The 26755-nt window shown below is 39.1% G+C and overlaps 1 protein-coding gene and 1 long non-coding RNA gene across 3 annotated transcripts in view; one reads left to right on the top strand and one right to left on the bottom strand.

Moving 5' to 3' along the window:
* The window catches only part of GLRA3 (glycine receptor alpha 3), a 76163-nt gene extending 62645 nt beyond the window's left edge, over positions 1–13518 (top strand). The window contains exons 9-10 of one of the 2 annotated variants that reach the window (XM_083457449.1): positions 1123–1242; positions 6382–13518. In XM_083457449.1, the coding sequence (XP_083313575.1) occupies positions 1123–1242; positions 6382–6663 (402 nt within the window). In that variant the 3' untranslated portion in view covers positions 6664–13518. The remainder of the gene's footprint in view (positions 1–1122; positions 1243–6381) is intronic. The other variant, XM_083457448.1, reaches the window with a different exon arrangement.
* Positions 1–26755, bottom strand: part of LOC310685426 — a 621470-nt gene that overhangs the window by 329247 nt on the left and 265468 nt on the right. The window lies entirely within an intron of this gene.

The following is a 26755-nucleotide window of genomic DNA, read 5'->3' as shown; positions in this document are numbered from 1 at the left end:
CATATTCTGATGCTGTAGTGAGACACTCCCAAGACCCCTTATGAGGTGGGTCCCCCTTTCAATATGTTATGAATCCCAACCAAATAAATGTTTTGACAATAAACATTTTTTAAATATATATATATATCACAGCTTCTTGGTCAATTGCAGCTGCAAGTAACATTCCTTCCTAGGCCTATTAACCAGTGATGAACCAAAGCCCATAGCAACGATGCCCATTATCTGAAAGAAGGTGGGTGGGAAACATGACAACAAGATAAGTCCCATGCCTATTGTCCATACCCAAATTTATAATTTAGGAACAGGCCTGTGGAAACAGGTTATCCTTCAGATCTGCTTGCCCAGCTCCACCCTCTTGACTTCAAATTGGCTTCTATGAGCAGGATAGGCCTGGACCTCAAGGGAAGTTCTGAGGGGGAGGAAGTGGGGCTCCCTCCCATCATGTCACATGGGCATTGCACAAAGTGGGCTCCCCACATAATGATGGAGAGCTCTACCTTCTGAAATATTTTTGAGAAGAGAGAACATCACATCTATGAGGGGTATCAGTAATGCAAGCATGGGAAACATACAGCAGCTGATTAAAAAAATAGTGATTGCAACTGGAAACTTTTGGAAGAGGTGTTGGGAAATTGTATACTTATATTTTGAAGATTCTGCAGTCATCTGTGTAAGTTGGGGTTTTGCCTTTGCATGAATCAGTATCCCTAAATTCATGAACTGGATCTAAAGATATTTAGGATGAATACATCTAAAATTCACACCCATTTTGCCCTTTAAAAAGCACTTACAGGGGTTGCAGAGAGTAAGTTGGAGGTGTATCATAAATAAATGATACATATGGATATTGCTTTGCTTGTTGGCATTTCCACTTTAAAAGACGCAAGCATGCATACTAATTTTGTGCTTGTGTTGAAGAAAATATGGTGTTACATCTAAGGCTACATTTTACTAGTCTTTATTTACTTTTCAACTTTTCTTCAACTTTTTAACCCAAGTTCTAAATGCCATACTACTTGTAGACTAGGTTGATTATATGTTTTTTCACTAATAATCATTTCCTTTTTTTCCCTTTTATTTTCTTTTGTTGTCTTTGTGGTCTGCCTTCCATTTTGATGAAAGTTTTATGAGGGAGTGCTTGATGGAAATGAAATCAATGAATCATTGCGGCGTAGCAATGGCTTGAGAAGTACAGAATTCATAGACGGGACTTTGCCTCAAATCTACAATATAAATTTAAGGGTAAACTATGTAGAAGATGTCCCATTTGTCCTAACATGCTACCCAGTCATTAACAAAGGCCCAGTCCATTTGTCTGAACTAATGTCTTTCCATGTGGACTCTGTGAACTTCCATTACTACTTCTGTGTGATGATACATATTGTTACTAGAGAGGTTCAGCCTTCCTTCATCATGGAAATAACATTTGTGGTGGTTAATTTGGAGCTTTTAACATAGAATTCACATTTGATTTTCTTTCTCCTCAAAACATGGTTTAGAAATTAATACATCTAAATATGGTACACCTAAATACTTCTGCAAAAACAATATAAATATTAAGAAACAATTAAGGTTTCCTATACTGATGCAATGTTAAAGCATTGCCAAGATCTGAGAGACCTTCAGTAGATAAGCAAATAAGTCAGTGATAGGGTGCCCCTTGTGCCCAGGGTCCAGAAGAAGCAACCTCTCACCATTTACTAATGCAGCTTCAAATCTACTTCTTTGAAAGGAGCATGAATATGCTTCGCACATGACCATTGTGAAATGATCTAATATTGTCTGCTTCACTCCTACTGTGTCTTTGTAAAGAAGCATATGCATTTCTCAAAAGCTACTGGAGACGGTGGGGTAGGTTCTGGAAGCTTCAACGATTCAACCATGCAACTGAGTGGCAGGTGCATTCCATAATCTTAAATGTTCTCAAGTGGATACTTTATGAGGGCCCTACACCAGAGTAAGCTTAAGGGGCCTGGTAAAGGACATCTGTGGTATGTGAGACCTTGTAGTTTTGGTCAGTCAAGGAGAACAGGAGACAGTGCAGCAGAGATCAGGTACAATCTTTAATATCACAACAATTCAAAAAGACGTGGTGTCGAGAGGTGATGGATTGAATATTTGTAAATGTTTCTAAGTGGTATGTATAACTAGGTCCTCTTGCTATAAAAATTAATCAGATTATTATTTTTATCTGAGAAAGGCCCAGTTCACATGAGTGTGTGTGTGTGTGTGTGTGTGTGAGAGAGAGAGAGAGAGAGAGAGAGAGAGGTAATACTAGCTTCAGAATATTCTCAGCCTGCTACAACTGATTGTGGGCATCTCCATCAACAGGTATAGGCTGAGAGTGTTGTTGGCCGTCATGGCCATGTGCCATATGAAAGGCTACCACACATGTGTGGCAAGATCTAGCAACCATTTGACAGCCATTTAGAAATCATCCTGTCATTTTACCAGATGCCACTACAAATCCAAAATCTAATTTGGGTGGGAATAAATTTCCCCAAAACGTTTCTAGAAAAGAATCTGGTAGTTCAATTCATCTCTATGTCCCCAAAAATGGCAGACAGGTGTGGCCATACTGTGGCAGCACAATGTTAGTAATAGTAAAACAATTACAATCGCATTATTTGCAGGCAATAAGAGAATGTTGAATTATGAATAATATGGAAAATATATATATTGAATGTGACTTCATTCCGTTGAATGATGCAGGATACAGAGACAGGGTGAAATGATAATATAATATAATACATTGCTAGGGGTTTAAAATGGCTTCCATATTAGTAGAATCTACATGCCTGACATTTGCTGACCATGTATATCAAGCTTTATATATAATTGCCTAGGATTAACTATAATGAAGAAGTTATATTTCACAGTATTTGAAGTAAAAACAATTTTTATTTTATTTTGAATCATGTCATATCATTCATGTCCTATTTTCATTTTGTATCTTTGTTATTCTTCATTTGTTAGCAATCCACAGCTTATTTATTTCCTTGTTGTGTCCAAATTTCATTTATTTTTGTTTATCGGAGTAGGGAGGCAGCCATACCTGCAGGAAAGCCAATGTAGACTTTCTTGTTGAAAAGAGCTCTCTTTGGATACCAGTCAATGTTTTCAGCTCATCCTGTTTGTGAGTTTTTCTGGATACACCTGCAGGCTTTGAAAGCAATTTCCTCTTATTGTTGCACTGATTTCACTATTTCGCACTGGACATTTTTAATCAAGCTCAGCTGCAGACTAAGTACATAGTCTAGAGAAAGTTAGGAGCGTAGAAGTCTCCTAGAAACAATAATCCCTTGTCATGGAACTCTGTGTCATGTTTCCTCTAGAAGGTACTCTATGGAAATAATGCATCTGTATTTCTTGATAAAATAATTGTGTATTGCCTTCTTTTGTTTTAAAGACCCTTTAAAATCAATTAATGATTTAATAATTTTAATTACAACCTTTACCCATCATTTGGCATAATCACACATCACCTTTTAATGTGAAAAGGTTACCAACAGGTAACTCTTTCAATCTCATTTTGTGTGAATATGGTTTCACGTTGAGGAAACTAGTATTTTACACACTGGGCACAGGGTTTTTTTCTTAAACAATGTTCCCTTGGAGGGCAAAGCACCACATCTCACCACACGAGGGAGTGCCTTGAAATGGAATATTCAACATACTAAAATGCCATGGCAAAAAGTCAGGAATCTTCTGGTTTGAGGCCCACCCTCAGACTGCCAACAGTTGCTCCGCTGCATGCAAGTTGTCTCTCACTCAAAAGGGGAGGAAGAAAACACAGAACAAGATGATTCAGAAACTCCCCCCCCCACCACCACCACTGATACCTAGCTATGTTCACATCATGTTCTTGGGAGGTCTTGCCAGCAAAGCCTTCCAGCCGGTGGCGAAGCTGCATGCTCCGCTACCGGGGGCGGAGAGCAGGCGGGGGCGTGATGGTGCCCTGGGGGGTGGCACACTGCCCATGGGGACATTACACACATTCTGGGGGTGTGACGTGCCACCTGTGGAGGTGTGGCACCTGGCGCTCAGGAGTGCGCTGCACGCATCTGGGGGGGCCGCTGCGATGGCACCCTACCGGAATAGTGGTGCTGGAGGCTGTCCGCTCCCTCTGCACTCCATTTCCTCTGCCAGTGCTTCCAGCCAGTGGAGCCTTCCTGCAGCCAACCAGGAGGTGCTTCTGATGGAGTTGTTTCCACTCCATTGGCAAGCTGGCATTTCCCTTTCCCTGGGGAGGAATACCATCAAATGTAAGGAAGATAGGTACAAGGAAGTTTCCTTTATAGTTTTAGGGTGGTTTTAAAAGGGGTTTTTCTTTTCCCAGGTTATTTTTATTTATTAATATATGTATATACCACTACCTCATACAAACTATATCAACGTGTTGTAGAGCAATAAAACATAAAAACATACAATAAAAACACAGAAAGGTTAAAAACAGACATTAACCAATTAACCATTGTGGAAGTACGCATTCTTAATTGCCTGCATAGTCCTGGTAGAATAGAAAAGTTTTCAGCCAGCACTCAAAAGGTAGCCCAGAAAGTGCTTTCTTGTGTGTTGTTGTCCAATAACCTTCACCAACTTTTGTTGTTTTGTAGACAGTTGGTATGAAAGTAGTATATGTCAGAGGTGCTTCTAGGTTTTACAAAAAATGCTAGATTTCAAAAGCAAAGGTGCAACATTTTTTGTGTTGGGTTCCTTTGAAACCACTTTGGGGGGTTGGAGAACTAAATGAAGAAAAGGATTTACTTACCTTCCTGTGGTTTGGGCAGAGTTATGTATGAAAATAGCAAATGTTGTAGAAATGCCTGCAGATCAGTAACCGGTAACGTTTCAGGAGAATTAATTGGTGCAGGGGATAAGGACTTGTGATCAATAAAAGCAGTTTGTGGGTTTTGTGGGGACATTTCTGCTCAGTTGAAAACAGTCAGTTCCTTCTTTTTCATCACTCCTAATGTAGAAAAGTTATTCCCTCTTTGGAAGTTAGAGCTGTCAGAAAGAAAACCAAAGTCCCCTTCCTGACCTTATGCAAAAAAAGGTCTTTGCATTAGACACTTGAAATTTCAAAGAGACCAACAATCTGAGTCTATTTGATGCTTCAGGAGCAGCTCAGTTCAAAGGAGACCCACTTTGCCTTGGAAGATCCCCAAATCTCTCTGAATCTTCCTGATTCAATCCAAAATTTGGTATCCATCTGAACCAAATACAGTGGTACCTCGGGTTACAAGCACTTCGGGTTACAAACTCCGCTAACCCAGAAGTAGTACCTCGGGTAACAAACTTTGCCACAGGATGAGAACGGAAATCGCATGGTGGCAGCAGGAGGCCCAATTAGCAAAAACGCGCCTCAGGTTAAGAACAGTTTCCGGTTAAGAACAGACCTCCAGAACGAATTAAGTTCGTAACCCAAGGTACCACTGTACACACGTAATGGTCATCTGGGCCATTAACTATTATTGCATGTATCCTGGTAACAGCCCAGTTCTAGCCCAGGGTCACAAGTTAACATAGTTATTATGAGAGGTGTGATTATTATATACTGTCCTCCACTGCAGCAAGCAACTGAAAGCTACAATCTATCCAACTACAGCCAGGGCTTTTTTTTTTTTCAGTTGAAGCTTGCCAGAACTCAGTTCTGGCACTTCTCAGGTGAGTGCCACTGCCTTGTTCTTTAACAGAATAAGGGAGGTGTTTGTGGTGAATTCCGGCACTTCTTTTTCTAGAAAAATAGCACTGGCTACAGCTAACAACATCATCTATAGGCAGATGTAAGATAACATCCTAAGAAACATTATACTCAGTGACAGGCAGGAACAGATATTGGATTTTAAAATTTCTCACATGGGCAGATGTCAAAAGCCCTATGCAGATATGTAGATTTAATTGTTTTAGTGAATACAGAAAGGAAAGCATACTGCTCCACAACCCCTGCAATTGACTTCCCACATTGGACAAGAAGGTCAGAAGGGGTTTCTGTTAGTGTGTCCAGATGAATGTTAATTCACCAGATTGCAGAAAAGATGTTCAACTGGCCATGCTTACAATCTCCATTCAGACAATTTCATTCAATGCAAGAAGCTTGAAGGAGTTGATGGAACCAGGATACATGCTTCATAGATGAAATAGCCAACGAGTACTTTAGAATTATTGAATTGTGACTCAAATAGAAATCAAATTGCAGCCAACACAGCAGTAGTTGGGCTACTGGTATTACCGCATTTGCAGCAGCTGATTACCTTATGGGAGGGGAAGATATAGAGTAATAGTTTTAATATTTTTTTGAATAATGATATAAAGGGTCTCGAAGATTTCAGTTGTTAGAATTTCCAGGTGAAGACTTTTCCTGTTTGTTTATTTTTACAGGATGAAGATTCAAGAGAAAATCGGTTCAGTTTTACAGGCTATGGAATGGGGCCACCATGTATACAAGCAAAAGATGGAGTGGTTCCCAAAGCACCAAACAATCCAGTTCAACCTGCACCAAAAAGCCCTGAAGACATGAGGAAGGTATTCATTGATCGGGCCAAGAAAATTGACACCATCTCCCGAGCCTGTTTCCCACTAGCCTTTCTGATATTCAACATTTTTTACTGGGTCATCTACAAAATCGTTCGGCACGAGGACATTCACCAAAAACAAGATTAAGGTTTCCAGTGCTTAACGGTTCTGGTTCTCTATTACTATGGTACAAATACCGATTGGCTCATAAAGGGCGTGGAGGGAAAAAAATCACATTTGACTTGCTATGCAAAGTCACAAAAGGATAGAAGAGTGGAATCCGAAGAAGCTACAGTATCTGCTGCAACAGCGATTCAACTTCTTATTAGCTAAAAGTAGCCAGCTTTTGCAAAGAAAAACCACAACATTCTAATTTAAAACTCTACTGCCAATGTATTTATAGATGCTGTTCCATAATGGTATAGTATCTTCTGACGTTTCTTGCAGCAAAGTGCCATATTAACAGAAATGCTATTCCACTTTAAAGTTTCCTTTAAACTTTATAAGTCAAGATTTGCCATGGGGGGGGGGGTGCTTAAAAAAAGAAGTTTCCCTTTAAGTGACGAAGCACATTTTCTCAATTTAAAGACACTGCCAATGTCTTTTATAATAAACACCGAGCATATATTGGGCTGCACATTAAAGAGAGAACTCTCATATAAAATACTTCATAATGACACAATCCACTTACTCTGTGAAATGCTTCTGGTGCTTCTGGTGAGGCTTCAGTTCTGCACTGGAATAAGCAGTTTGTTGATTGCTGGCCGTTTTATAAAAAGAAAAAGTATGCCTTGGCGAAATTTCTCTGTGCATTCAAGGCAGGAAACTGTCTAATCACATCCTTTACCAGTACAGAGAGTATGACTCAGCAGGCTAGACCTTCTGTTGAGTAAACAGATCACTTGCTTCTGGTATTTATTCTAAAATGTAACATAGATTCTACATGATAGGATGTGAGGTCAGATATTCTGAGTCACTCAAATGAGTATTGTCACCTCCAGGGCCCTGGAAAGGGAGAGGATTTTGTTCCATGGAGGTTAAATATGCTTAAAGCTATTGAAATTATGGGGCAGTGGTGCATATTTGATTCTGTAATATACACATAATATACACTAGGAAGTTAGTGTCATTGAAATCAGTTCAACTTACTTCCAGGTAAACATGCTGAAAATCATATGTAGCACCCATTTATTTTAACTGACTTTACATACATATGTGCTGAACAACATCAAAAGAAGTGCTAGAACAAAATTGGGGGAAACAAAAACCTTCCTATGAAAGTCAAATTCTTTAGTAAATATACCGGATAGCCAACTATGGCATTCTACTTGTGCAACTGACTGTTACTTGCACAAATAGGAATTGCTCTTGTTCCCTTCCCTCCCAATTCCACCCACCCACCCACATTTCCCAATATCTGCTCTGCGTAGTTGGGAAACCCTGATTGGGGATAGTTTGCAGGGCCACAGTGTGAATGGTGGAAATAGAATGTAGCCCACCTCCTGGTACGATGTTTCATCTAGGTATTTAAATTAAGGAAATTTATTTCCTTTTTCTAGAATTGCACAGCCCTTTAAATTAATTCTCTCAATAATTATATATTATGTTATAGGCTTAAAAGAAAATATAGAATAGAACTTTGCACCTAGAAGCTGTTTTTTGTTTCTTCTGACAGTTCTCATCAGCAAAGACAGAATATATTTGCTCTATAGCATATCTAATGCAGTGGAATGCTATATGTTCTGAAAGTGTGCCAACAGAAAAACCACAAGAGTTTATTGTTGAACACCAGAGAGGGGAGAGAAAACATGCTGCTTTGAAGGATAAAGAAAATCAAAGCTGAAGTTTTACTTTGATTTTTAAATAAGAACAAATGTGATACAGGACTATTTCCGTAATGTGTCTGTTATAGAAATATTTACTAAGATGACTTTAAAAAGAAAAAAAGAAAAAAGAAAAGCAAATTTGATTTAAATAGATCCATTTAAGTATGGGTGGGTGGAAACCATATGCAAATTGTGCCCTGTGTCAAAAACAGCTCTAACATAGTTTTATATTGGCGTCAGGAGATATTTTCTTGAGCAAGTACTTTCAAACAAATGATTCCCAATGCAAAACTTTAGGTGGCGTGGCCAGTCTGTGATGACTGTGCTATCTCAGTTATACATTTCTGAATCTGCCTTCAGTGTGATCAATACAGAGACTAAGGATTTAAAATGTGTTGTTAAATCTAAGTAAATATTCGTGCAAATGAATTTTGTACAATTTCTGAACATAACAGAATTCTACAGACACTCTAGGGCTATGAATAGAAAAAAATGGGGGAGCCCTCTCAACTTTCTTTCCAGTAGCCACAGATTGTGTGGCCATACTACTTTGGTAACTCAACATAAAAAGTTAGGCATGCCTATTGAGGATACGAATGGCTTGAGATAGTTTCTATTTGAACAGGATTAGGTGCCTAATCTGTGGGAAAGGTGGTTAGTTTGAAAGAGTGGAGGCAAGCAGCACTACAGAGAAAATCCAGTATTTCTCAGTTCATGAGCCGTGGGTGCGATACTAAGATATACCCTTTAACCTGGCCTAGGGGAATGTTCTGCACAAAGCATTATAAACTAAGTTTTAACTTTTACTCCCAAAATTATTCTTTCATTGAATATAGAGTGCAGGTAACGGGATAAAGTTGGGGCATAAGGGCATATCATCAAATTCATTTCACTTCTTTACAATGCAGAATGATAAAGGAAGGTTTTGTGTTGTCTCATGCCACCAAAAAATACCAGCAACCCACTAGTGCCTATTTTATTAAGTCTAAAATACCAGCAGGCATATGACAACCTATCACACAAATAAATCCAGGAATGGTGTTGCAGACCCTGTCAGACAAACTAATGCTTCTTATGGATTTAGTGCACTGTTACAAAACCCCCAGTGATTTCAGCAAAGTGACAAAAGTTAGCAAACATGTTTCCCCTGTATTCAGGTTACTGCAGGCTCTATGTTAGATACACCCTATAGTGCGGCGGCTGGGACTGAGATGAAGTATCAGCCACTGCAAAATTCTGGGGTGAATTAGGACATATTCAGTGTGTGAAATCCCCAGCAGGGGGGAGAATCCAATTTACACCAATTTTGTTATTCATGGCTGCTCACAGTCATGATGATAAGAACCATTTGCCAGAAAATTGGAAGATCTCCAGCAAATTGCCGGAAGATAATGAAGCATCCCCACATTTCCTAGTCAAATGGACATTTCTTCCTATCTTCAATCACTGTCATGCAGGCAGCAAAGTACAGAAAGTCAGAGAAGTGTATCTGCATTGCCTAGGCAACTGGGCAACACTTTTGATCTGATGTCACTGTTTTGCAACATGGTGATCATTATTTTGCCTGTGAACAAACCCAGAAGAAATTAGTGTTGGAAGTCGTGGATAAGGGAGGAGGCAGAGGCACCAGAATGGCTGAACTTCATGTCCTTTCACACACACGAAAAAAAGCAACAACAAAAATCAGATGCAACTTCACAACCTCTAAACAAGGCTGCAGTAAAGTGCTGAATTGGAACAAATGGCAATCATGTTTTCCACAGATTCCCATTTTTTTCCTGATTTAGCATGAAAGAGCAAAAGCAAAACCACTCAGATTCCTGCCTCGAAAGCACGGGGAAAGTGGGAACCCACTTGGACCCATGCTTTCTAGACATGGGACAAGTGAAATTGTAGACGAGCCCTTTCATGAATAGAAGCATCTGACTGGCTTTTGTTGGAACCAAAATGCTGTCTTAAATGAACCATGGATTCTTATGTGTCGTATGGAAATATGTGAAGCTCAAAACATTCATGAGTAGAGATATGTGGGATTTATCTCTCAGTCTCTAACCCCTTCCAGGCATTAGTATTTCCATGGAGACAGCTAATGCATTGATAGGAACCCTATCATTTGGCCTTACCTCCAATGTTTTCAGCCCCATATGTTGTACTTGTGTAGGTCCCAGGGCTCCCAACTACATTGCGTTTGCGTAAGGTTTGCTTGATTCCACCTTCAGAACTTCAGGGTGCAGAACTGGACATGTATGCACAACATAAAGGACAGCATAGTAGTTCTACCTCTCATTCATGTATTAGCCACATGAATAGGGTTCTGTTTCCTACTCCACTCCACTCTCTAAATAGTATTATTTATTACGAAGTCCACTAACACAAGAACTGTTTGTTGCCCACATCCATATGGAAATATGAAAGACCTTTTCAGCCCCAAATTATGATCAAAGGGCTCAGTTATCTTAGGCAAGTATCATTATTATATCCTTATGGAACATATGCAAACACTTCACTATCCAGTTTACACACTCAGATTCTCCCTACTGTGGCTACGTAGTTTCTTCCCCAAAAGGAACAGCATACCTAATGTATTTTGGGCACAATTTTAATCTGTGCTGCCCTACCTAAAAAGTGCTTTGAAATGGGGCAGACAGAGATCAGTGCCCACTGGCATTGCAGGAGATGCACAAATGCAAATGTTGACCACTAGGTTGTTAAAATTGATGTTAGACACCAATTGAGGGGAGAGCCTACTTTCTTTACCTGAGGACATTAAAAAAAAACCCTCACTGAGAGCATTGTTTGTAGAATATGCGGAAGAAGGTACCACAGGATGTTTTGAGAACAATTTATTTGGTCATAAGGCCGTGCAATGGGAAATGCATTTCAATTCAATTGTTGTTAGATTACCATGATGAAATCCAATTGATCTCTTCTGATCACTAGCACGTCCTGCTTCCTGAGCTGGTACGTGGCAGGCAGATATTTAGAGTGTTGAAGGAGTGGAAAGTGAAGTTATAGGTAATCATGCAGGCACTCTTTCTGGAACAAGCACAAGGAAACTTAGTTTTGAGGTACGCACTAATGTATTATTATTAGTCACTCTGACTTCTGTGTGGCAGAAGAAGAGGATGGGACATGGCTTATTGGAAGACCACAAGCTTTGCAAGCAGGTGGTCCAAGGTCCAATCCCTCGTATCAGGCAGAAAGGGATATCAAAGACTTCTGAGGGAAACCCTGGAGAGCTGCTATAGGTCAAACTAGACAATACTGGGCTTGATTGACAAATGATTTGATCAGGCATAAAAGCAGCTTCATATGAGGCACTGATATCTGACCTGAAATTTGGAGGCCTGGATCTGGATTCTCTTATAGATTATAACCACGTAAAATGTGAAGGGAGAACGAGGAACGATTTCATTACAATTTATCCTGTGTTGCAGGCATATTACACTATTATCAGTCTCCTGGATTTAAAGCAGCTCAATTCTTGTCAGCTTAGTACACATTTAGATGCAAGATATCGTAAAGTTGTATGGTTGTACTACTAAGTATAGCAGCTAATGTGCTATTGCTTCTCATTCACCATGAAGCTTCCGTAAGTGGAGGGAAAGAGGTGTTATTTCAGAGGGAAATATGACCCAGTGTTTAAAATAGCTAGAGGAGTTTTGAGTGCATGTACCATTTGTTTAAATGGGCTTGGAGATGTTACAAAATAAACGTCTTGTTTCCCACCAGTTCCATTTTAATCATATATATTTCTTCATTGAGTTTTATTTTAGGCATTATTAAAAAAAATTATATTTGAGAGTACTGATACAAATCTTTATTAAAAGCACATATTTTGTCTGTGTAATACCAGGTAGAGTTCTATAAAGCAATCTAAACGTGCACTTTAGACTTAAGGAAAGATAAATGCTAATACGACATAGCTCTGCCTGTTACAGCACTGATAAGTAATCATTTTAAGGAATATTCTTTAGGATTAAGAAATATTTAGATGAAAAATATTTTGGGGGTAATAAATTCTCTAACCGTAAAAATAAAAATTGTATTTTTACTTCATGATATTTTCTACTAGATGAAAGAACTGTTTGTTATTATCATTCAGCCCAGCTTAAATTGTAACTGCAAGAAAGTGACATAGTCAGTAAGACTAAGAGCACAACATAAACCCTCCACATGTAATTCCAATTCTCAATTGGGGTAGAATTTGCTTCAATGCATTGATAGCTCTCCAAAATTTGCTTCATAGTAATTCTTACAATAATCTTGTAACTCAATGTGGAATCTGTACTAACAGAGGTTAGTTTGATAAGAGAACATTGAGTTAATGGTGTTTTCGTTTGCTTTCAAAACAGCTCTGAAATCTATTTTGCAAATTAACTTATATGGAAATACAAAGATGTGCATACAGGTTTTCGGATGTGTCTATTGTATGGGAGCTTCTTCTTTTTGCAGAGGTTACAGAATGGTGCCTCCTGGCAAAACATACATTGCACAGTGGTCTCTTAACCATTATCACTTTGGAATATTTGTGCAAACAGATGAGACTGAGGGAAATAGTTGGGTTAAAGGCCATGAAACGCTGGCTCATGCTGTATTCTCGATATGCTTTGATATTTATTGCACTTCTTCACTTTCATCTCCATGAAATATGCAAGAGCCATTCCTTAAGTTAGCAAACGTCAACCTATGACAGGACAGTATCAATGGATGAAATGGACTGCGTAAATTTTTACATTCAATGGATATTTAATTGTGAGCCACATGAAAAGAAACTGTGCCATAAGCTTTTAACATGGAGTTTAAACATTATATACAGTAGCTTGTGTGATAGTGAGCCAAGCTTCCTTAAAAGGTGAGAGCAAAAAAAATTAATATGGTTATACTAGTGTGTCAATGACTTGTCTGTGATTTTTAAACATATCATCCTGTGAGTTCTGTCTAGACAGCAGCAAATACCAATTTGTGTCTAGAAGTATTTCTTTTCAGTAAAATCCAATGAAAAGTGTCATGCATGAGTTTAATTAAACTCCTTTTCTTTCTTGTATTCCTATATTCAGCACTACAGCCAACATGCTCTGCTGACAGAGGTATTAAGTTGTGTGCTGCCTATGGTGTTCATGTAACTGTATATATTTTGTTCTAAAACAAGAATAAAAGCTATCATTTTTCAAGACTCTGCTCAAACTGTTAACACAATTTAAGCATTGACTATCAGTGTCAAATCGCAAATATTTAGAAAACAAACTGGGGTCGGGGAAAGAAATGCTTTTTCTGGTGGAAATACAGGAACAAACATGAGAGGAAATGGTAAACAAAAATCCTGTGAACTACCTCCTTCAAGAGCAGCCAATATGGAAATTCCCACGATGAGCAACACTCAGTACCCAATACCCAAGTGCCTTCTTAAGTTCAGGGGCTTCACTGCAGAGTGGGAGATGCTTCTAAGGAAACATTAAAAAATAATGTATACATGTCATGTGGGTGCCATGAGGTGAATAATTTGTCTACAAAAGCAATAGTCCATGCACATCAGCTTATCTAAGCAGTTATCCTGAAAGAAGATGCATGGGCTGAAATCCCGCAAATACCTTTTAAACTTTAAGCAAGTTAAACTCTGTATTCAGTCTCCAGCAACAAAAAAGGAAGAAATTTGATTCACTTCACTCTTAAAGCCATGTCTATCAAATTTGTACGTTCGAAAACAATGTAAGAACTGAAAAACAGCCATTTGGACTATAAAATGGTGGTTTTCTTGAGTCAAAATAGAGTACCCCTAGACATTTTTTAAAGGGAAAAAAGCACTGTTTTTAGTATATAAATAGATTGATGAATTAGCCACAGCTTACAGTCCAGATAACAACTTTGTGCAAACAGATTGGGAAAAATGCTCATGAAATAGTAAACATCAAACTTCCCTGCAAACTTTGTGCAAACAAATCAGGATGAATAGTTAATAAAACAGGTTGTTTGGAAGCAGCCCAAACTTTAATATGATGAAACTTTTCCATATGACCTGATCCTTTTATGGTGGTAGCAAAATATTCTCCCTTCTTTTCCTAGTAGTACTTTCCCCCTGTGCATCTCTAGGCAGTTCTTGGGGTGCATGATATTATCAAAATCAGGCCATGCCCCCCAAGTTACTTTTAGATGAAGACAATTATGTTTGGAGATCCAGTCACAGATTTTTCCACATAAGACGTTATTTGGCTTTCTGTCACACAGAAATTATATACGCATATACATTTGCAAATGTTTAATTGCCACATTTTCCAAATCATTTATAAAACCATTTACCTTGGTGCATTTAGACCTCTGAAAATTGGGAAGAAATCAGCTAGGATCAGTGTCATAAATTAGTATAAATATGCACCGAAGACTGAAGTAAGTGTAGACTTATTTTTTTATAAATGGACATTAAAAAGCACACAAAAGTTTCTTTAAGCAGTTTACTTGGACCTTTTTCATACATTCTCCTACTGGGTTATTGGGTGGCCTACGTTAGCAGAAAATAGAAATTATAAGCGATTAAGAGCAACAACAGCAGACATGCCATCTCTTCTCCATGTGAATCGCATCCAAATATGCCGTGTGTATCTATTATGTGGTTTTATTTTACAGCTCATCAATTCCTGAGAATGCTACTCTGTTCACAAGCACAGTCTACTTATCAGTATCACTGCAAGCCTGCCACCAGATGGCTCTCTTTCCCTATCCGTTAGAGAATATAATGCATAAGGTTACTGAGCTTCATTCCTACTGTCAAATAAACCAAAGCTGAAAGGTGTCGTGCTACTAATTAGGAACCCTGATCAGGCACCAGGAGAATGTGCACACTAGAGAAAATTGTGTGCCTAATTAGGCTGCTTTTATTTCACTACAGCAGCAGTGCTGACGACGAGATAAAACACTTTAGCAAAGTCCATGCCTACCTCACGTTCGTATCTCTCCTTTGCATCCCACTCAGCTGTATAGCTAATGGCTGAACGGTGCAGTTTCAATATGGGTGCCTCTTCTAATTAAGGCTGTATGCGTACTCCTGTTTACTCTGCATCCAGGGCACTCCCACAGGAAGCCGTATACATGGATGTTAACCAAAATCCATATCTGCCCTCGGAAGGTGCTGCAAGTCAAGTGTAGGCAATACTGAGTTAGCTCACAGGTAGGAAACGTTTGGTCTTCCACATGTTGCTGAACTGAACTCGCAACTTCATCTTTGGCCATTGGCCTTGCATGCTAGGTGTGGTGAGAGTCAACATCTGGAGGGCCAAAGGTTCCCCACCCCTGAGCTAGGGAGATCAATGATCTGGCTCAGTTTCCTATGGGCTATGTTTTCAGATCTGGTTTCAGCAGTGAAACAGCTTTGGTTGCCTTGACCTTTATTGAAAGAAGGAGGGGTGAAATACAACTCCTTGATCTCTCAGTGACTTTGGATACTACCAACAGTGGCATCCTCCTGGAGTGGGTCTGTGGGTTGGGAATTGGCGGCACAGTTTTATGGAAACTGTACGGCCTTGTCTATACAAAGCCAATATCTGCTGGCCCAAGCCTTAAGATCTGGGAAAGATCTTCTCATGGTCCCACCAGCCATCATAGCGCACTGGGTGCCGATGCAAGAAAGGGCCTTCTTGGTAGTGGCACACTGCCTGTGGAATTATCTGCTAGAGGATTAATCCTGCTTTCTGCAGCTGCATCTTTACCTGCTTGCCAGCTAATGTCCCATATGATGTCAGATGTGGAACAGGTGAACATGGTTTCAGGAAAAGGGTCTCATGGGCCAAGTGAAGAAGCCTGCCAGGTCAAGTTTGGCCTACAGACCAGAGGTTCCCCACTCCTGATTCAAAACATATTTTTAACTCATACACTGTTGCCCAAATGCTGGGTTCATCAGAGATGTGAAAAGATCACAGAGGCATGTGTGCACTTCCAAACTGCTGATTTTCTGACCTGAGGGTATGTCACACATTCCCTGCACCAGGACAAATTAATTAATGATAAAGTTAGCTATATACTATGCATATGTATAAAATAGCCTTTGCCAAGCAGGTGCCCTCAATATATTTTGGCCTATAGTCCGGTACCAGTCAGTACAGGTATCTCAATCTCAATGCATCCAGCCAGGTAGGTGGCATGGCGTTTTTATGCAAAGTTTATCTAGCAACAGTGTAGGACAAAACTGACTGCCAACGACATTTGAAGGTCATAATATAATGGAGTTATATTTACTGTTACATGTGTGTAATGTTTTGCAAATATAAAGGAGATTATATACACAGGGAAGAATAAACACTCATATGCTTTCTACATTGCTGTATAACTTGAAAGAAATATAAAGCTAAGTATCTTAAACAGGGAATTTAAATAAAGCCCATTTCATAAAGGCACAGCATTAAAGTTGCTCAACTGTTTGTTGTAGGTATTCTCTTAATATTCAGAGCCAAACATTGATCCTCTTTTAACACTGCTAATTTTAAGTTTGGCTTCTATGCCAGGTTGACAACTAAGATTGAAAGGAGAAAAGTGAATCAGTTGAGATGGGGATTTTGTTATTGTAATTTTGTGGTTACAAAATGTTCTTTTTAAAAAAACATTGTTTAAGTGAGGTGCCCATTTATTTTGGCTAAGAATTAGGAATTCTCCTGGCTAAAAGCTTTGAAATAATGCCCGTAAATATTCTTTCTCTCTTTTGCCATATATCTATAGTAAAGGTAAAGGGACCCCTGACCATTAGGTCCAGTCGTGACTGACTCTGGGGTTGTGGCGCTCATCTCGCTTTATTGGCCGAGGGAGCCAGCATACAGCTTCCGGGTCATGTTGCCAGCATGACTAAGCTGCTTCTGGCGAACCAAAGCAGCACACGGAAACGGCGTTTACATTCCCGCCAGAGTGGTACCTATTTATCTACTTGCACTTTGAGGTGCTTTCGAACTGCTAGGTTGACAGGAGCTGGGCTGAGCAATGAGAGCTCACCCCGTCACAGTGATTCAAACTGCCAACCTTCCGATCAGCAAGCCCAAGGCTCAGTGGTTTAGACCACAGCGCCACCCGCATCCATATATGTGTGTGTGTGTGTGTGTGTGTGTGGTATATATGATAAATTAAGTCAAAAGGAAAGCTAGATCTCATAGTAAAGGGTGCTGTCCAAAATTAAATCAAGAGGTGTGTAAAGATTTCCAGGGAGTTTGTGGTGAATGTCTTTGCTGTTCCTCTGACACACAACCTCTCCAAATAGTAACACCAGAGGAATCTGGAATTGCCTGGATTTGGGGATGGATTTGGGGTTGGCACCAGCCTCTTCAACGTGTCTATGAACTACAATGCATAGCTTTCAACTTGTGTCCTGTTAGGTACCACTAAGCAGAAAAAGATGGATGCCTTCTCTTGAGGAAACAAACCATAAGCCTAGGTTTGGATGACATACTGAGCCAAACAATGGCTTATCCTTAAGCATCAGGAGGACAAGGGAGAAGCATAGCACCCACAATCTCCTCTTTGGGAACTCGCACAGTTGAAAGGCAATTTGTTCACATCAACTAATAAAATGATTAAAAATTTAGCTGCCTAGACAAATTTCTAGTGCCGTGTTTTTAGATAAACAAATCTCTCTAGGGTTTTTTCAGTCTTGGGGGGAATAAATGGAATCTGATTCATTTTGCATGCTTCTACATTATTTTATCTCCAAACCACATGGAAGGCGAAGACTGTACAGTTTCCCTGTCTCTAAGGTGATTTAAGCTATTAAGAAAGATGGGCTAAGACTGCAAAGCTATCTACACTTAACTGATAATAGGTGCCACTGAACTCAAGTGGGGTTACTTCTCAACAGACAGGTCTATGATTGCATTGCAAATTGTCAGTGGCTCTGGCTCCAAATATGCCTCATTTCAGTCTCTAAGTTTCTTAGATGTAAGATGCATTATCACAAGACCATCTCCTTATTCTTCATTACTTTTTAAAGTAACTACAGAAGCCTCTGATCCAAATTAGGGCTACATTGTGGGTGATCTGGGATCAACTCTTTCCTCCTGCACCAGTTCTTTGTTTATTTGCCTGGTAGAAAAGTACAGTATATAGGCACAAATATATAGGCACCTGGAATCAAAGTGTGGGACAAACAAGCATGAAGCCTGATGTTCTAGGGAAAAGACAATTATACCTTTTCTTCTGTGTAGTCCTAAGTATGGAATGCACGTTTCCATTTCACAGACTGCATGCACCATAGTTTGAGAAAAATATAGGCCAAGCAGGGGAGCATGTTGGGCCAGAGGGTTGCTGCATATTTCAGGCATAATGTTCTTTATTCCTGACATGTTATGACTATTGGAAGGCCTGGATTAACACCTTTAGGGGCCCTAAGCAATTAAGAGATTTCCGTGCCCCCATATACATCTAATTCAAGATATAAACAATAATAAACTATAAAAGAAAGTTTTATTTTTCAAAATGAAGCAAAACCTACAGTAAGATGGAAAAGAAATTTTATTTTGGTATACTTCCACTTTATTTATATTTGAAAATTTTATCCTGATTTTTCTAATTGCTAAGTCTTTGATCAGATCCTCAAACCTAATCTTATGTAACGCATCTGCTTCAGTAGTAGAGATAAGTTATCCAACCGGCCTTGTTGCATAGTTGTTCTGTTGGGATTTTTAACATGTTTGACTGATAAAATGAACACTCAGCTGAGCAATTTGTGACCATTAATGTTAAAAAGAAGGCTGCCATAAAGAAGACTGCCATAAAGAAGGCTGATCGCCGAAGAATTGAGGCTTTTGAATTATGGTGCTGGAGGAGACTCTTGAGAGTCCCATGGACTGCAAAAAGATCAAACCTCTCCATTCTTAAGGAAATCAGCCCTGAGTGCTCACTGGAAGGACCCTGATGAGCCACTGGCCACCTCATGAGAAGAGAAGACTCCCTGGAAAAGACCCTAATGTTAGGAAAGATGGAGGGCACAAGGAGAAGAGGACGAGATGGTTGGATGGTGTTCTCGAAGCTACCAGCATGAGTTTGACCAAACTACGGGAGGCAGTGGAGGACAGAAGTGCCTGGCATGCTCTGGTCCATGGGGTCACGAAGAGTCGGACACAACTAAACAACTAAACAACAACAATGTTAAAAATCTGGCAATGGAAAAAAAATTCTGGTGCTCCTTTTCCCTTGATGTCCTAAGAAGAAGAGTTTGGATTTGATATCCCGCTTTATCACTACCCTAAGGAGTCTCAAAGCGGCCAACAATCTCCTTTCCCTTCCTCCCCCACAACAACCACTCTGTGAGGTGAGTGAGGCTGAGAGACTTCAGAGAAGTGTGACTAGCCCAAGGTCACCCAGCAGCTGCATGTGGAGGAACGGAAGCGCGAACCCGGTTCACCAGATTACGAATCCACTGCTCTTAACCACTACACCACACTGGCTCTACTGGCATGTGCTTATTTTGCTTAATAGTTAATCCAGTCCTGACTACTGGGTGTACCTAAACTTTGGTACCAGCACTATTACCTGTGATATATGAACTCCAAAATCCATAAATAAACATTTGTGGTTTTTTAAAGGGTATACTTATTAAAATATAACATAGAAGAATTTGTGTGAATCCAGACAGAAGTGTGGTGAGGTACAGCCTGTTCTGCCAGGTGGGAAATCTCCTGCCAAACCGCCCTAGATCAACTCCCTCACCCAAGCTATCATGAAAGATGGCAAAACCATATTCCATAAAGGGAAGCCATAGGTGTGTGGCCTGACTAGTGTCAGCCACCACCACCACAACTCAGCATTTGGCATCTGGAAGACTCCAAGAGAACCACATCAAGCAGTCCCACCAATTCAGTTGATCATGGGAGTAGTTGTGGGAGTAGTAGTCCATCCAACAAGCCTCAAGTGAAACACAAATAACAGTTTATCTCCTGAGGCAAATAGCAGATTGTGGGAGGAACCTTTTGTGGGGGAAATTGCATGAACGGCATTAATCCCCTTCCCCACACCATCAAAAGATCCGTGTTTCATATTTTGTCTAGTTTGATTGAACTCTGCAAATGTACTACAAATGTTCTGAAAGCTTCATTATATAACAGTTCTTTTAAACAATAATTAACCTATTTAGATTTGGGGCGTGATCCAACAAGTCAATAGGCTTAAGTGTGCCTATTTCACTTTAGCCTGCTTGGCCCAAATGCTCAGTTTCATGACTAATATCTCTCAGCTGTGTGGTGGGGGAAAATAATCCAAAGTTGGAGATCCATCATCAACAACTCCCAACGTTTCTTCATGGAAAGCAGTTGAAGAGGATGTGTGATCAGTACTATTGGACTGAGGGAGGGAGGAACTAACCCTTCCCCCTACCAATTCATTAACTTAAATCAGCCATTTATCCCCACAACACACACACACACTCACACACCATGAAGCTATTAGTTGTCAAAGAGAAGAGACAGAAAGGTTCTTGTAGTGGTATTTCACTCACCCAGCTCTGTGGCTAATGGCTAAATGAAATAGCTTCAAAGCCAGGCATACAATTTGAGTTGCAGAAAGAGCATGAAAAACAATTTAAGTTGTGGAAAGAGCATGAAAGAGCACTCCCTTTTAGCCCAGAATAATACCCCTGAACAAAATGAGAGACCCTGACACTTTAAATCAGGAGTGGGAAGATTTCAGAGTTGTCAGGTTTACTTTATTTCTTTACTAGAATTCCAGAATCTCCTAGTGAGAGCCAGGTGCCAAAATCCTAGAGCTTGAAAATATAGGGTGCCTCTCACCTAGGAATTTGTTCTCAGGACCAGAACTGAGTTCACAATCCATCCACACAAAAGCTCACTCTAGTCCTCATTGACTTCGTTTTAGCTGTGAAACGTAGTTGGGAAAAGTTGTCTTGTTGTTGTTAAACAGCTTGGAACCAGAAACCTTTGTTGATCTACTGAAAATCATCTAAAGATCTACCAGTCGCTCCTGATCTTTTTTCTGATTATCCTTTTTAAAATGCAGTAGATATAATAATGGATCTTCTCCTTTTGTCTTTTTTCCCTAAAACTTCATGACTACATTGCTATTGTGCGGGTAAAATAAAATTGGACACAGTTTCAGAATTAGTATAAACTTGCCCTAAATATTTTTTTAACAGAGACACTGTTACACTTAAGACATAAAAATCAGTGCTGTGGTGCTTTTGCCCCACCCCCACCCTGCATAAGTCACACTAAAGGAAACAGTTCCTTGACATCTTAGGACAGATAGGTGCCAAATATCTCAAATTATATCACCATTAGGGGTTCATTTAGAACTGCTGACATGTAAATACTGGCTCTGCATTAAATGTTCCAGAATATTGTTTGAGCCAAAACAACTTCCTTCCCAGTATCTTTTATTAAATGCAATTTTTCATTTTCTGGGCTGTTTTCATTGTTAAAGAAAATACAGCTGCAATCCATCAGGCATTGTCTTACTGCTCATACTTACTAATTATTGTGAGGCATGCATCACTAATGCCTTACTGAAATGAACTGAAGCTGTGCAGCTTTATGGATTGCAGCCTATGTCAATCTATATATTTGATAGACGAGTCTCTGAAGAACTAATGTCTCTTTTACTTCCTTTACACAACACAGCCTTCCCAACACTGCATGGAAAACTATCTTCTACCACCTCTCTCTGTTTCAGAACTAATTTATGGTGCTTTGAGAATTAGTACTGTTGGCTAACAGAAGTTTAAAAGCTTTGATGCATTGATCCTACTGCATGTGTTACTGGATTAAGACCGTCACACACAAGTATGTCAATTTCGAATAAACCTCTATCCAAATAATGTACTTAGCAATAGAATGTTCCTTTATTTCCTGTGGTTACATTTATTTCATTTTTACTATATGTGTGTCTCGCCTATCAATCTCAATTGAATATTGAACACGGTGTTTTTATTTATTGCCTACAAAAAATTAGAAGATGCTTCTAATAAACAGAAACACTCTACAGAATGGCCAGCCTGCTTTTGTCATGAGGCTCTAGATTTGCTGGTTAGGCATCCTGTCCTTGGCTTCTCTTTCCAGAGGCACCAATGTGTCCATTGAAGAAGGACATATCTTTCCCAGGTCTCTCTCCCAAGAGAACCTGACCTCTGAGCTTCAGGGTCCTCTTCTCAAATGAGATCACAAAATATGCAGCACCAGAATACGTTCAGGTCACAACCTGCAACTTGTTTACCTCTTCTGCCCATTTTAATCACTTTGTTCTGCAGATCTCTGATTACTAGTAGTTTGCTTGTTTGCAATTGAAGTCTGCAATGAAAAACCCCCTTCAAACTTCAAGTCACAAACTGTCCTCATTTAAACAGACCTGGTTTTGGTGACAGGGGAGCTGTGGGCAGAACATTCAGTTTTTACCACTTTTTATTGTATTTATATGTATGTTTTTAACAGGTTCTGTGTGTTTTAATTCTGTTAATGCTTAATTGTTTTTTAAATGATTTCCCCCCTATGTTTTAAGCTGTTTTTATTTTATCTGTAAGCCTCCTTGATTCCGTGTCGGGGAAAAGGTGGGGTATAAATAAAAAATAAAATAAAAAATAAAATAAAAAATAAATATTTTGGAGCAGGTGGATAAAGGGAAAAGGGGAGATAATAACAATGTATGGAGGAAAGATATTATTATTATTATTATTATTATTATTATTATTATTATTATTATTATTATTATTTCTACCCCACCCATCCGCTGTGCAGAAGTTATGCCTTTTGGCTATCTTGGGACATAAAAATAGAATCAAATAATTGTTAGTTTTATTATTCAAATGGTAGCTAGTAACATGCTGCTTCTTTTCAGCTTCAGTTAAAATGTAATAATTCGCACAGTGCTGTTATGGTGCTGAATGAAAAAGAAATATTGCTATCTGTACTAACATTTAGCGATATGTGGACTATTCAATCCATTTCAGAGAAGAAAGGTATATACTATTTTGAAAGGTACGTTTGTCCAAAATATAGACCTTTTGAGTGAGTTAAATGGTTACTTATTAAATGAGAAGAATTAACAGGAAACATGAGCTTAAGAAGTCAAATAAACTTCATTCATTATGGTGATTGGTTCCATTTTTCACTTGGACTTTGCTAGGACTACACTGATTTAAAGTCATTTAGTCCAATATACACACTATTATCTCTTAGCTAGATTCAGCAAATATTATCTGTATGAAAGAAACTGCAGGAGTTGTGTAAGGTCAAACATACTGGCTTTCTTTCCAGTGCTGGCTTTCATTACCTAAATTCATCATGAAAACAGACAAAGGAGTCTCATGAGTCTTCTGAAATGTAAAAAATGCCAGTGCACACATAAATATCCCTCCAATATTTTATTAAAAATAAAAACCTAATAGTCAAGCAAAGAGCATTGACTGGAAAGTTCCAAATCATTTCTCAACATTTCTCAGCAGTGCTAAGCAAAGTGCAAAAATCAGTATTCCATTTGTATCATCAACCCTTTGTGGCTGACAAAAAAAACTAGCAGTGAGGGGACAGTTGGCTAGATACATTTCAGTTTTCTAGATACATTTCTATCAGAGTTAAGACCCTGTTTTGGCACAGAAATTGCTTGGGTCGCCCTGTATGACAATCTCTGTCAGGAGAGAGACAAGGAAAATGTGTCCCTGTTAATTCTCCTCGGCCTCTCAGTAGCTTTTGGTCAACCACGGTATCCTTCTGGAGTAAGTGTCAGAGTTGGGGGTGGGCAGCACTGCTTTTCAGTGGTTCTGGTCCTACTTGAATTATTATTTCCAGTTTAAGAGTTATGTTGCCAGCAATATGGTGATGACACCCAGCTCCACTTCTCCTTTACATCTGCAGGTGTGGTAGGGGATGTGCTGGACCGATGTCTTGCTTCAATAATGGGTGAGGGCCAACAAACTGAAGCTCAGTCCAGATTTGCTCTCCTGTTTAGTTTTAAGCTGTTAAATTAGATTGGTTTATTTGTATTGTTTTATACAAACTTGTGTGGGTTTTTTTTGGGGTAATTATTTATTGATATTTATTTTTAATTGTTTCAAATATATCTATATACAGTATCTCGGGTTACAGATGCTTCAGGTTACAGACTCCTCTAACCCAGAAATAGTACCTCAGGTTAAGACCTTTGTCTCAGGATGAGAACAGAAATCGTGCGCCAACAGTGCAGCAGCAGTGGGAGACCCCATTAGCTAAAGTGGTACCTCAGGTTAAGAACAGTTTCAGGTTAAGAACGGAGCTCCGGAACAAATTAAGTACTTAACCTGAGGTACCACTGTGTTTGAACTGTTGTACTTAATTGTTCACTAAATATGTCATAAGCCACTTTGGGCACAATATCTGCATCATCAAATCTAGATAACCACCTCTCTCATACTCATCCCAGGTGAGAGACATAGAGACCAAGAACCTCACAGCATAAAGACCTACTTCTAATGAGGCTAGGGCCGCAATCTGTACCCAACTTACCTCAGGAATAAACTCCATTGAGTTCAAGAGGACTTATGTTTGAGCAGGTGCGATTAGGATTGCACTGTGATTCAGAACTGTGTGTGCTCAGAGTTTCAGAAGAGAACAGGGTGTGCAGCATGGCCTGGCATTGCACAGGTCCAAGTGAAGGCTGCATGAAGCCTTTGGATTGGTGAGAAATGGCACAAGTACTAGACGCATGGCTTTCTATTTACTTTTTGTCTGTGACTCTTCAAATTCCAGCTCAAGGTGTTTCTCTGACTCTCGCACAGGCCCTAGCTTTGACTCAAGCTTCAGTATCACATTTTGCTTATATATATAAGAGCTTATATATATAAGAGCAGGCCACTGTGTAGCTACTGCAGAACACATCTAAGGTTATCAAAGAAAGAAAGAAAGAAAGAAAGAAAGAAAGAAAGAAAGAAAGCAGAAGGCAAATAAGTGAGGCACATTCAATGTCGGAAAGGAAATGGTTCTTGTATTATCAAATTAAATAAATATATTGTTTCTGCATATCTTTTGGGAATGGAGGAGAAAATTTATTTTGTTTGCATTTAATGAGAAATTACCTAATTCACACTTCTTGAACAAATATGTGAATAAAAACAAAGCTACCCTTCAAAATGCTGAATTTTGCAATACAGTTCTCTAGCCACACAACATGTATAAAATATATGTATTAGGGGAGAATGTGCATAAAATACATAAACATGTTTTACATGGGGAAATTTGTTATAAAAACTCAAAACTGCATACAAATATTAGGAGTAAGTTGTATTAAAATGTTTACATAATTTTATTTTTTTAACGAAAAAGATAAAACAACAGATTGCAGATTGCTGCAGAAATATGGAAAACAGAATTGCAGGTTGGAAAAATGAGAAAAGTAGTGAACCGAAACCGACAGATTCATTCTTCCTTACTATGGATATAATATGACTATTTATGGCATTTTGTTCCTTAGGGCTTTTAAGAAATAATTTCCCAGAAGCACTTAGGGACAAAATGTCAGAAATAACCTAATGTTCTTAATTCCTCACAGTAATCAAACATTTCTCTATGGCATTCCACAGTTCTGAATCATGTCATTTTGATGTGCAGCTTTTAAATTCTCAACAAAAACAATGAATGAATGAATCACATCTGTATTTCTTCTTGTCCCACAATTCAAAATAGTCTGGCAAATGCACCTATTTATACAGAGGCAGGATCTAGGTATTTCTGGAAGCTCACACCACCGATATCAGCCATAAAGTTCTGGTCTTGTATCTTGTATCTTAAATAGGTTAGAACAGCTGCACATATCTGCACATAAAATAAGAATATATCATCCCTAAACAGCAACAAACCTGCTCTGTCACATTTAATCAGCTAATGTAAGTTTCACCAAAGCAACCTTCGCTGAAATTTGAAATAACAATCATTAATAAGGCTTTTCAAGTCTAAAATGAAATATTAGACTAATTTTGGCATCCCACCCCCACCCCACCCGCAATGTAGTGAAATTTTTGTTTCGGGCCTGATTACACTACCATATTGACATTTGCTAAACAATGCTATTTTCATTCATAACAAACTGAACTGAGATTTATCAGATAACTATTTTAAAGGCAGGCCTCAACTATCAACTCCTAGAAAAGCTCCTGAGAAATTGCTTCTTCAATCTATTCTAGCTAGTACGGATGCAATCTTGCTTGTTCCTAACTTTCGTTTACTTTGGAAATCTTGCAAATGGGAGCACTGATAACACTAGTTAGAGCTGGGAGCCTGACTCATATCACTTTCTCAGGCTGCTTTGGTAATGAACTCTTCTTCAGAGTGCTGACGTAGTAATCCTTTTTTCTTCCTTAGGCTTTCGAAAATCACACCAAACGCAGAATATGACACTGGACCATCACTGAAAACATTCATATCCTGGAAATGGTTTTGATGTTTTAACTTGTTTCTGTAGTCTCATTCCTA

This window comes from Podarcis tiliguerta (genome assembly GCF_965153285.1).
Source record: "Podarcis tiliguerta genome assembly, chromosome: 9".
Taxonomy (NCBI): domain Eukaryota; kingdom Metazoa; phylum Chordata; class Lepidosauria; order Squamata; family Lacertidae; genus Podarcis; species Podarcis tiliguerta.
Note: the sequence above shows the minus strand (reverse complement) of the source record. Positions and strands in the feature narration are given on the sequence as shown.